This window comes from Theropithecus gelada, chromosome 8 (assembly GCF_003255815.1).
Source record: "Theropithecus gelada isolate Dixy chromosome 8, Tgel_1.0, whole genome shotgun sequence".
NCBI classification, from domain to species: domain Eukaryota; kingdom Metazoa; phylum Chordata; class Mammalia; order Primates; family Cercopithecidae; genus Theropithecus; species Theropithecus gelada.
Genome location: NC_037676.1, coordinates 72,890,051 through 72,903,329, shown reverse-complemented (window position 1 = coordinate 72,903,329; position 13,279 = coordinate 72,890,051). Strand labels below are relative to the sequence as shown.

Below are 13,279 nucleotides of genomic sequence, written 5' to 3'. Positions count from 1 at the left end.
GAAAAAAAAAAACACTATTCTGTGATTTCTTAATTAGCTTTGTCACCTCAGCCAACTCTTCAGATTTTTCAGTTTGAAAAATTAAAATGTTTATAGCCCACTTTTTTCCTTCATAAATCAATTTTATTGAGCTTTAATTTATATACATAAAATATGCCCATTTTAAGTGAACAGTTTGGTGAGTTTTAACAAACATGAATACCTACGTGACCATTCCAGTCAAGATATGGAACACTTCCTCCATTCCAAAAACAGTCCCCTCGTGCTGCTTTGCAGTGATTTCCCCCATCCCCAGCCTCCAACAACCACTCAAATAGGATATGTGTTTTCATTTATATTTGCACGTAAGTTTGAAAACAGATACAAAGTTATAGTATGACATTGATTTTGTAATTTTGATATAATTGTGATTTTTTAAATTGTCTACTAAAGGTCTCATAAGCAGAAATGTAACGCCTCCATTTCTTTACTGAAAGATAAAATTATACAGCTTATAAACAAAACAAACAAAAAAAAACTCAGTATCTCAATCTTGTTATATGATGTCAATTCCCAGAAAAGCATATCATTGTTTTCCTTTGGCCTCTAAGATACAAAATAATAGAGTTTGGGGTTGGAAGGGGAAGTGGTATTTGTTGTTGTTTCTTTTCTTTTTATTTCAGTGTTTCTGTCTCCTTTATCCTCAAACTAGCAGATTCGTGTGCCTTGTCCATTTTTCTTTGAAATATCTCTTTCTGCTTTCATATTTCCAGTGCTACCATCTTAACCCTAATATTCAGTACCTTCCAGCTGGGAAATTGCAGTCATTGCCCTCCTGGGCTCTCTGATCTCCTTTTGGTCTCCCTACCCACAGCCGCCATATTTATCATGAGTTAACACTATTTCATTATCTTACTAAAGAATATGTAGTGATTACACATGATAAAGTTTATATTCTTCTATTTTGTAGAAGGTAATTTAAGACCCTTTCTGATCTGAGCTCATCTTACCTATCTAACTTTATCTCCACTCTTCCCAGCCAGTATTTTGCAGTAGAAAAATTGATAGCATTATGTTGTCAGACATATGTCATGTTTATTCTTATTTTAATGCATTTGTTTGTTTGTTTGTTTGTTTGTTTTGAGACAGAGTCTCACACTGCTGCTCTGCCTGGAATGCAATGGCGCGATCGTGGCTCACTGCAACCTCCGCCTCCCGGTCTCACCCGATTCCCCTGCCTCAGCCTCCCTAGTATCTGGGACTACAGGCACACACCACCACACCTGGCTAATTTTTTTGTATGTTTAGTAGAGATGGGGTTTCACTGCATTGGCCAGACTGGTCTCGAACTCCTGACCTTGTGATCTGCCTGCCTTGGCCTCCCAAAGTGCTGGGATTACAGGTGTGAGCCACCATGCCTGGACTTAATGCCTTTCCTAATGCAGTTCCCCTTACCTACAACTCCTTCTCTGTACCTTTACCCATCCTGCTCATCCTGTAAGTCACACTTCAAGTTCTATCATATTTATAAATCGTTTCCTAACTCCTTTCTCTGAACTCCTGCTGCCTTTATTAGCCGAATTGTCCATTTAATATTCATTAAATGGTACCAAGTATAGTTCTTTGTTTCATGTTTGTAAGTTTTAGTTTCCCAATCAGGGCAACTTTTAAGAACTTTGATATCACATTGATTGTATTCAGTGTACCTAGTATACTGGTTAGTTAATTGGCACTCAATTGTTAATTGGTTAATTAATTTATTTTCTTTGTGTCAGTGAGGGGTGGTATAGATTAAGCTTATTTTAAAGGTTTAATATCTTAGCCACTGGTTTGGGGCTTCATTTCAGTACTCATAGCAAGGACCTCATGCTATCATCCTTTTGTTATTAATTACTGTATGACACCTTTGCTACATGTTAGGCACCTGGATAAAGTTTCCAGGTTCTGTATTACTGCCTCTTCAACACTTGTCGGGATGCCAAAGCTAGCTGAGATTATGAAGAACTACTTTTAAATGTTTTATATAAACTAGGAGTGACTCAAAAAATATAGAGGCTTTCTTGTAAACCTAGAGGGGCATGAAAGAATGAAGAGCTGTTTGGTTGAAAGATATGAAATAGTTACATCCCAGAGATAACCTGCTGTAATTCATCCCATTTTCTATTGTCTCTTAATGTTAATATTTTATGCAGTCATTCACAAGTGTTAGCTCTATGAAAGTTGATCTCTTAAAAGCCTTAATTATAATTTAAAGTGTGAATCAATATATTTTATATGTTTTATGACTAGACACTACCTATTGCATTAAAAAACTCCCACGGAATCCTCAGAGAGAAGAAATTATAGGAAATGGAGAGCAACAATATGTTTATCTGAAAGATGGAGACGTGATTAAGACTGAGGGAGCCACTCTAAGGTAAGTAAATGTCCCTTAGCCAGGGAAGGTGAAGGGTCTGTGTATACGTGTCATAAAAAAGCATGGAAGGATCCCAGCACTTTGGGAGGCAGAGATGGGAAGATCGTTTGAGCCCAGGAGTTCAAAGACCAGCCTAGGCAATATAGTGAGACCTTGTCTCTACCAAAAAAAATTTAATTAGCTGAGCATGGTGGCATATGCCTGTAATCCTCACTATTCAGGAGGCTGAGATGGGATGATCGCTTGAACCCAGGAGGCGGAGGCTGCAGTGAGTCAAGATTGTACCACTACACTCCAGCCTGTGCAACTGAGTGAAACCCTGTCTCAAAAAAAAAAAAAAAGAACAGAAGGTTTATGCATATGTGCTGGTATGTGTAAAGAGTACATCAGGAAGGATACAAAAGAAACCCAATAACATTGCTTACTCTGGGAGGAGAAAATGAGTTGCTTGAGAAATGAGAAAAGAAAGACCTCACTCTTTATTAAATTGTTTATTTGAATCATATGATTACCATTTTTTTGAAAAATGGAATTTACACTTTAAAAAATTAGTGTTGTCTCCTAAGGAGGCTTAGGGATCTACCTATCAATTCAATTCAGGGCTTTCCCATATTCTCACTTCCAAAAGATGACCCATACCTAAATTAAATAAGTTTTAGGCTTGACCAATCATACCTCATGACCTATCTGAGGGCTTCAAAATGGTATTTCAAACTCGGTTGTTTTAAAACTGAACTCCTCTCTCCCCCACAATCTGTACCTGTTTTCTGATCTCAGAACATCCACTTTTCTCAGTATGTAAGACTTTACTCATTCTTCTAGACAGAGGCTTCAGGATTACCTTGCACTGCTCTTGACCTTTACCATACCCCTCCCCTTGCCCACTACACTGATCAGGTTAGTTTTTACATCAAAAATATTTGTCAGCTGACACAAACAAATGGAAACATATCCCAAGCTCATGTTTGTGTAGGATCAATATTGTGAAAATCATACTGCCAAAAGCAATCTACAAATGCAACACAATCCCCATCAAAATACTACCATCATTCTTCACAGAATTAGAAAAAACAATTCTAAAATTCACATGGAACCAAAAAAGAGCCCACATAGCCAAAGCAAGACTAAGCAAAAAGAACAAATCTGGAGGCATCACACTACCTGATTTCAAACTATACTGTAAGGCCATAGTCACCAAAACAGCATGGTACCAATATAAAACAGTCACATACACCAATGGAACAGAATAGAAAACCCAAAAATAAACCTAAATACTTACAGCCAACTGATCTTTGACAAAGCAAACAAAACCATAAAGTGGGGAAAGGACACCCTTTTCAATAAATGGTGCTGGCATAATTGGCTAGCCACATACAGGAGAATGAAACTGGATCCTCATCTCTCACCTTATACAAAAATCAACTCAAGATGGATTAAGGACTTAAATCTAAGACCTGAAACTATAAAAATTCTAGAAGATAACATTGGAAAAACCCTTCTAGACACTGGCTTAGGCAAGATTTTATGACCAAGAACCCAAAAGCAAATGTATTAAAAACAGATAAATAGTTGGGACATAATTAAACTGAAGAGCTTTTGCATGGCAAAAAGAACAAACAGCAGAGTAAACAGACAACCCACAGAGTGGGAGAAAATCTTCATAATCTATACATCTGACAAAGGACTAATATCTAGAATCTATAATGAACACAAATCAGTAAGAAAAAACAAGGCCATCAAAAAGTAGGCTAAGGACATGAATAGACAATTCTCAAAAGAAGATATACAAATGGCCAACAAACATGAAAAAATGCTCAACATCACTAGTGATCAGAGACATACAAATCAAAACCACAATGCAATACCACCTTACTCCTGCAGGAATGGCCACAATCAAAAAATCAAAAAACAGTAAATGTTGATGTGGATGTGGTGAACAGAGAATACTTTGTACACTGTTGGTGGGAATGTAAACTGGTACAACCACTATGGAAAACAGTGTGGAGATTTCCTTAAATAACTAAAAGTGGAACTACCATTTGATCTAGCAATCCCACTACTGGGTATCTACCCAGAGGAAAAGAAGTCATTATACAAAAAAGATACTTGCATACTCATGTTCATAGCAGCACAGTTTGCAATTGGAAAATCATGGAACCAACTCAAATGCCCATCCATCAACGAGTAGATAAAGAAACTGATATATTTATATGATGGAATACTACTCAGCCATAAAAAGGAATGACGGGCCTGGCATGGTGGCTCATGCCTGTAATCCCAGTACCTTGGGAGGCCAAGGCAGGTAGATCACCTGAGGTCAGGAGTTTGAGAGCAGCCTGCCCAACGTGATGAAACCCCATCTCTACTAAAAAAAAATACAAAAATTACCCAGGCCTGGTGTTGCATGGCTGTAATCCCAGCTACTTGGGAGGCTGAGGTAGGAGAATCGCTTGAATCCGGGAGGCAGAGATTGCAGTGAGCCAAAATTGTGCCATTGCACTTCAGCCTGGGCAACAAGAGCGAAACTCCCTCTCAAAAAAAAAAAAAAAAAAAAAAGGAATTAATTAACGGCATTTGTAGTGACCTGGATGAGATTGGAGACTATTCTTCTAAGTGAAGTAACTCAGGCATGGAAAACCAAACATTATTTGTTCTCACTGATGTGTGGGAGCTAAGCTATGAGGACACAAAGGCATAAGAATGATACAATGGACTTTGGGGCCTTGTGGGGAAGGGTGGGAGGGAGGTGAGGGATAAAAGACTACAAATAGGGTACAGTGTATGTTGCTCAGGTGATGAGTGCACTAAAATCTCACAAATCACCACTAAAGGACTTATGTAACCAGATACCACCTATACCCCAATAACTTATGGAAAAAATATATTTGTCAGCTGAGCACAGTGGCACATGCCTGTAGTCCCAGCCACACAGGGACTTAGGCAGGAGGATCACTTGAGTCCAGGAATTCTCGGCTGTAGTGCACTATGCCAATCACATGTCCATGTTAAGTTCAGCGTCAGTATGGTGACTTCTGAGACCTTAGGAGCTGGGGACCACCAAGTTGCCTAAGAAGAGGTGAACTGGCCCAGATAGGAAACAGCAGGTCAGAACTCCCATGCTGATCAGTACTGGGATCGAGTCTGTAAGTAGCCACTGCACTTCAGCCTGGGCAACAAAGTAGAAACCCATCTCTGGCCGGGCGCGGTGGCTCACACCTGTAATCCCAGCACTTTGGGAGGCCGAGGCGGGCGGATCACAAGGTCAGGAGATCGAGACCACGGTGAAACCCCGTCTCTACTAAAAATACAAAAAATTAGCCGGGCGCGGTTGTGGGCGCCTGTAGTCCCAGCTACTCGGGAGGCTGAGGCAGGAGAATGGCATGAACCTGGGAGGCGGAGCTTGCAGTGAGCCGAGATCGCGCCACTGCACTCCAGCCTGGGCGACAGAGCGAGACTCTGTCTCAAAAAAAAAAAAAAAAAAAAAAAAGAAACCCATCTCTAAAAAAAAAAAAAAATAGGTAAATACACACACAAACACACACACGCACACACATATTTGTCAGTGCTATCCCTTCTTCATATCCACTACCAGTACTTCCTCCTTTATCTTACTGTCTCCAGCTCTCCCCTTTAGCCTACCATCCTACATTGTGCTACTTGAAATTTTTAGTGACTCTCGCTGCATACAAGATAATGTTTGTTCTCTTTACCATACCGCAGTCTGACCCCAGGCCACTTTTCTGGTCTTAGTTCCCACTCCCCTCACAAAAACACTTAGCCAATATACAAATACTCCTGGGCATATTATGCCTGTTTATGCCTTTGTTTACATCACCCCTTTCCACTACTTGTCTCCCTGGTAAATTCTTATCTATTCTTCAGAGCCCAGTTCACATGTTACTTATATCAAAAACGCTTTCTGGGCAAAATTAACTGCTCTTATCCAGCTTTTGTATAAATGTTATTCTATAATAGCATTTATCAAGTTGTATTATGGTTTTGTGGAGGAGGGTAAGTGTCTCCTTAAAAAGGAATCAGCTCCTTAAGTTCACAATATTAGTTAATGTCAGTTGTGATAGCAAAATAACTCAGAAATGTTTAACGGCTCAAATAGGAAACAAATTTATTTCTTGGTCCCATAAAGTCCCAAAAAGGTTACCAGTTAGCCAGTGGCCCTCTGCAAGTAATGATTTATGCTCCTTCCATCTTGTGATTCTACCCTCCTCAAGACTTTTTTTTTCAAGGTTGCCATGCGCAGCTTAATCAATCCAGCAGGTAGAAAAGCATGGAAGGGATATTGCATGGGAGGTTTTCATGGACCAAGTCTTCTGTTGCATTGGCTGTCAATTCAGTCATAAGCCACCCCTAACTGTAGGGAGTCTGGAAAATATACTTTAACTGTATGCCCAGCAAAATAGAGGAAATGGGTTTAGTAACTAGATAGCCATTCTCTGATACAGGCAGATACCAGGTTCATCCTCACATCCTCGCCTCTAGCACACAGAAGGCACTGAATATTTATCTTACATATAGTTAGTATCTTTAAAGAGGCAAATAGATGAACAGATGAGTAAGAGAAAATGAAGTAGTAGATGTCCATGTCCTCTTTTAAACTGGTGCCCCCTTTTTTCTACTTGCTGTGGTTTTCAAAATGTAGTTTAGAAACCTGCTAGTTTCTGGGCAGTTTCCTTACAATGCTGTTATTGAAAATATAGCCAGGTGTGTTTTCTCACACCTGTAATCCCAGTACTTTGTGAGGCCAAGGCAAGCGGTTCGAGACTAGCCTGGGTAACATGGCAAAACCCCATCTCTACCAAAAATACAAAAAAAATAGCCAGGCATGGTGGTGTGTGCCTATGGTCCCAACTACTTGGGAGACTGAGGTGAGAGGATTGTTTGAGCCTGTGAGGGCAGAGGTTGCAATGAACTGAGATAGTGCCACTACACTCCAGCCTGGTGACAGAGCGAGACTCCGTCTCCAAAAAAAAAAAGAAAATATAATAGCATGTTATATAATTTGCCCATGACATCAAAGGAAAACAAACGTTATATTACTGCTTCTCAAAAAGTATTCTTGATAGTACTGAAATTTCCTCCAAAGCACTCCAGCCCTAGGCCAAGTTAATGAAAGGGGTAGAGATGGTTTATTGACTCTTCTGTCTCAAAGATTTGGAAATCACAGTACTGGTTTATCACAGTCATCATAGAATCATGGGTATTCATTAGAGCTGTACCTAATTTTCCAGATTAAACATATGCCGCTGTTGGATGTTAACTGCCATCCAGGTGGAACAGGACATTTTTTTAAAAACTTCTTATCAAAGTATAATATATAAACAGGAAAGATCACATAGCATAAATGTACAAAGTAATGCATTTTCAGAAATTCAACAAGGCCCGTAAGCAGCATTCAGATGAAGAAACAGAACAGTATCAGTGTCCCAGAAATCTCCCTTATGCTTACTTCCCCTTCAGTTGAGTACTGTCTTGGATTCCTGGAGTGAATTGATGCCAAAGATTTCAAATATTATATGAATTCTATTTAATTTCTGTTTTACTGTACTCTGATGGGAATCTATGTAAAGATTTAAGGGGAAAACCGACAAAAAGAATCAAAAACAGACACATTTTAAAGATGACTAGTTGTATATAATCTTTTCTCAAAATATAAATTATCATTATGCTAAAGCCTGGATAAAACATGTAATTTCCTGATGACCATGGTTTTCAATTTTCACTTTTATGAAGTCAGAAAAGCCCAATTGTTTTCAATATTAACATGTAATATTTTAAGCAAAACCTCTGTTAAGCTAGCTGGTGAAAAGACATTTGACAGAGTTCAACTCTACATAAATAACAGCACTTAAGAGTTTTGTTCAGCAAAAGTTGCATAAGTAGAAGGTTAAAATCTGCCTCAGTCCTCATGTATTCATTGGCCAGTTGATCTTGCCTACTTGCCAACTTTGAAAAAATAAAATAAAATGTAATAGGGACAGAGATAATATCCACCAAGAACGCTTGCAGTAAAAAGCAGAAAACTAGAAAGGTTTTTCGTAAGAATTTGATTCTGGATGTAAACTAGCAAGCTAAGTTAAATTTCTTGAAGAAAAGTCAATCTGACAGTTTTTGATCACTGTCCCGAATTCTCTAAGAGAGTCATCCTTACAAAGTCCACTCTATCACAGAAGTAACAAAACCAGATAAATTTTCTACCTGCTAAATAGGAAGGCCACAGCTGCAGTTCCTGTGACCTTTAGCAAAGCACCTCTGATGTCATTTCCTTTTCTCCTCCTGCCTGTGTGAAGTGAATTTTAACAGGTTTATGCAAATTACAGCAGCCACCCAGGTGACTGGAGAATTGAGATTACTGATTCCCCAATTTAAGAAACCCTGGTGCTTGTGTTCTGTTTATAGCACAGAAAACAATTAAGTTCTGGTGTGTTAGGGGGTCAGGGAGGGCTGATAATGAAGGAGACATTGCAAGCAAGACAGTTTTCAGATGAAGAGTGGTTCTCCAAGTGAGTTTTTGTAGATTAAAAAGAGAAAGATTGGGGTTCTGTTTGTTAATGCATTCTATGTGTTCATAAGATTGTCCACAAGATATGACACATCCCCACACACAGACACATATTTATATAGTTGGCTGGAAATACACCCCTTGGAATTATTTTCATATAACATTGAATATTTCTATTAACAGCTTGCAACAGGTTTAACCAGACAAAAGAGATGATTTCTAACAGCTCTTTAATACCTTGCCATTGGATCAACTATAATATAGTAATTGTTTGCAATATATGAAATATACCCTTGGAAACTATAAAAGCATAATAGTTCTTAATGTCAGACACTGGCCTTTCAAAAATAATTGCTCCCATTAGTATCTAATATCTTATACCTTATATCTATTATATTATTCGATTTTTTTAAAGACTTTACAGTTTCAGTATTTAATATTAAGGATTTGGTTGATTTTTATATTTATGGCAAAGGAGAAACTTCCCTAAGTTATAGTCATTTCAGTTCTCTTAAATACTTTTATTTAAGAGTTGGATTTTATCAAATGTCTTTTCACTGTCTAGGGAGATGAACTTATTAGTTTCCTCCGTATCTTTACTATGATTTTCAGGCGTCTTATAATACTGGAGCATTCTTGCATTTTTTAATAAACCTTATTTGGTCATGATCTTTAAATGTGCTTTTGGATTCTCTTTGTTAATATTTTGGTTATTATTTTTAGAATATTAATAAAATTGGGTACTATTTTTCTTTTTGTACCTTTGTCAGTTTGGGGCTTTATCTGTTTCTTTTTTTTTTTCGAGACAGAGTCTCACTCTGTCACCCAGGCTGGAGTGCAGTGGTGCGATGTTGGCTCACTGCAACCTCCACCTCCTGGGTTCAAGCAATTCTCCTACCTCAGCCTCGTGAGTAGCTGGGATTACAGGCATCTGCCACCACGCCCAGCTAATTTTTGTATTTTTAGTAGAGGCGGGGTTTCGCCATGTTGGCTAGGTTGATCTCAAACTCCTGACCTCAGGCCTCAGCCTCCCAAAGTGCTGGGATTACAGGTGTGAGCTACCGCACCTGGCCTTTTTCTATGCTTCAGGAGAGTCTAAGTACATAGTAGTGAAATTATCTGACCTTTAAATGTTTGGTAGAATTATCCTATGAAAATACTGAACCTTTAGCTCTAATGACAGTCACACATCTTTTTACTAGAGCTTCACTGTTGCTTATTAATTAATAATGTGGTCCTGTGAGTTAAGCTTAACACAAATAGCTCTATACTTTTTTCTGTATACTACTTTTTATAGATTATTTTTTAATATAAGGTTGGCCTAAACGAGTTTTGTATTCTAAATTAAACTATAATCAGATCGTTTTGTAAAAAGACAGGTTTACATGGTGGCTCACACCTGTAATCCCAGAGGATCCCTTGATGCCAGGAGTTCAAGGCTGCAGTGAGCCATGATCACTCCACTGCACTCTAGACTAGGTGACAGGGTGAGACCTCATCTCTTAAAAATAATAATACAATTTTTAAAAAAACATGTTTCAAAAGGTTTACTTATTAGTGTGGCTTCTAGAATCTAAAATCCAAACTTGAAAATATTTACATATCATGACTAGGCTCATCAAGGTCTCAAGGAAGAGAGATACACATAATTACCTTTAATGGTATAGTTTTGTTGTATAGGAACATACAGAAAAATGACATAAATGATTAGCTAAGAGGTGAAAGTGGTTGCATCTAGGGAGAAAGAAATTATACAGTGGGGGAGTAACAGTTACAAATCTTAGAGGACTATTTGATTCTTTGCTACATCTTATTTTTCAATTTGAGATATTTATTAACTTTCCACTATGAAAAAATTAGAATTGGGTTTTCCTCTTCTCCCACTTTTGAACACCATTCCTGTCCTCTAACCTGTCATAATGCTGGTTAGATCAGCATTCGGTGTTGATGTTGTTACCACTGTAGACACTTTACAGCTGAACTGTGTAGTAAACTATGCTTACTTTTCCTGCTTTCCTGCAATTAGTCATTGTTTTGGCTTTGTTATTTTGGATAGTTTTCTGTGTATTTATCACTAATTTAACTCTGAGTATATAAATCTTCCCTTAGGGTGTTTAAATGTATCATGGATTCTCTCAATTTCATCTTCTGAAAGAACCTTCCCTTTAAGCCTCCCAGCTAATAACTTGCTCCTGTCTCGGCTTGTTTTCCTCCAGGCCTGGTGCTGGTGTCATCTCAGAATTCTCTGCACTCTCACCTGGGGCTTCTGGAACTTTGCCTCTCTCCAGTGCCCCATAACTTTCTTAAAACCCCCTCTGTTTTAGAGGAACCCACCTCCAATGGCTTCCTGAGAAATAGTGAATTTTTGAGACCTTAGATGTCTAAAAGTAGCCTTTTTTCATCTAACTTGATTTAAGGTATTTATGAGTATAGATTCTAAGTTGAAAGTCTTTTTTCTTCTCAGTATTGTCTGCAAGGTTTCATTTCCTTCTGGTTTCAATATTGCAATAGAGAAAGCTAAAGCCCTTCTGTTGCTAACTTTTTTGGTCCCTGGCTTTTGCTTTTTTCCTTCTTGTCCACTGTATCCTGAAATTTCACAGTGATTCCTTCATCTTAAAATACTCAGCATGCAAAGGTGCCATATTTTGGCGGTGGTGTGTTCTGAGTCCCATCATCAGAAAAAACTCAGAGGAGTTGACTATAGTTTTAGTCAAAGCAGAGTATTTGTCAATCCGTGATAGGCCTTTTCAGTCTGGAAACATGTCCTTCAGTTCCAAAACTTTTCTTGAGGTGCATATTTTCTGTCATCTCTTGTGTGCTGTTTCATTTACTAAAATTCCTATTATTTTGTTAGAACTTCTGTACTACTCTAACTTTATTTTTTTCTCTCTCATTTTTCATCTTTTTGCCTTTTTACTATACTTTCTGGGAGATTTTTGTTAACTTTATCACCTAACCTTACTACATGTTTTTATTTCTGTTCTCAGATTTGTAATTTTCAGGAACCCTTTTTGTTTCCGAAATGTTCCTTTTATACTACCCTATTCTTGTTTCATAGTTGCAATTTCTTCTCTTTTTGCTGAGGATATTATATTCTATGGGGTTTGGTTCTTTTGGAAATTTTCTTCATAACTGCTTTGCTTGTTCGTTTTTATTCACTGTCTTCAACATGACTTTCCTTAGATGACTAGTAATCCTGATTATCTTCTGATGTTTACTAATTGTGTTCTGATGGAAACTACAGAGCTATTTGGGAGCTCTGAGAATGTGAGGGGGAGTCTTCTGTAGGCTTTAAGCCTCACTGTAGGATAATCTGGATGAGCTCTTCAGTTGGGAACCTTCCATCATTGGTATCGTAGAGTCTTTCTTCCTGAGTTGGTAAAATAACTTAGAAAAAGACTCTTCTAATCTTCATGTAGGGTAAAGGCCTGGCTGCCAGAATTATAGAAGCTGAGTGTGGAAAGAAGGCATAGGAATCTACATATATTCTTGTAATCTTCCTTTTTTTTTTAGTATATTGTCTCTTCCTCCATCTGTGCCTTGTTTTACCCTCTTCAAAGATTAAACCTCCAGCGTTTCCCTTAGTGAGACTGGGGCACTTCTCAACTCAAAGTGGGAAGAGACTCTGAGGATCTGAATGTTTGTTAAAAAGACTTTCAATAGACTTCTTATTTCAGCCACCTTCCTTCCACTTCACTCTCCACTTCCAGATTTCCCAAATCCTTAGACTTTGAGGAATTCTGCAGTGCAAATCTGATTGGTTCTCAGCTTTCCCCGCTGCTTATTTAGGCTTCCATTTTCTCCTGTCTGATAAGTCACTTATCACTCATCTATATGTCATCACATTTACCCTGTTCCCACAAAATATTCCGTTATTGTGAAGATTTATTAAGTATATTCCAAGCATGGCTGGGTACAGTGGCTCATGCCTGTAATCCCAGCACTTTGGGAGGCCAAGGCGGGCAGATCACTTGAGGTCAGTGAGGTGTTTGAGACCACCCTGGCCAACATGGTGAAACCCCATCTCTACTGAAAATACAAAAATTAGCCAGGCATGGTGGCGAGCACCTGTAGTCCCAGCTACTTGGGAGGCTGAGGCAGAAGAATTGCTTGAACCTGAGAGGCAGAGGTTGCAGTGAGCCAAGATTGCACCACTGCACTCCAGTCTGGGTGACAGAGTGAGACTCTGTCTCAAAAAAATAAAAACAAAAAGTTGTATATACAGATAGAGAAATAGATATATATTCCAAGCACATAATAACTCAATACTGACTAGAATAGACAGGTAATTATCCTCTTAAACTAAATAAAATATAATTTAAACTATATTCCTTTAGACATTTATTACTATTTGCTGTGATTTATTT

The 13,279-nt window shown here is 38.3% G+C and overlaps 1 protein-coding gene across 2 annotated transcripts in view; it reads left to right on the top strand.

Annotated features, from left to right (window-relative positions):
- Positions 1-13,279, top strand: part of LACTB2 (lactamase beta 2) — a 33,972-nt gene that overhangs the window by 9,548 nt on the left and 11,145 nt on the right. For both annotated transcript variants that reach the window (XM_025393556.1, XM_025393555.1), the window contains exon 3: positions 2,269-2,395. In XM_025393556.1, the coding sequence (XP_025249341.1) occupies positions 2,269-2,395 (127 nt within the window). The remainder of the gene's footprint in view (positions 1-2,268; positions 2,396-13,279) is intronic.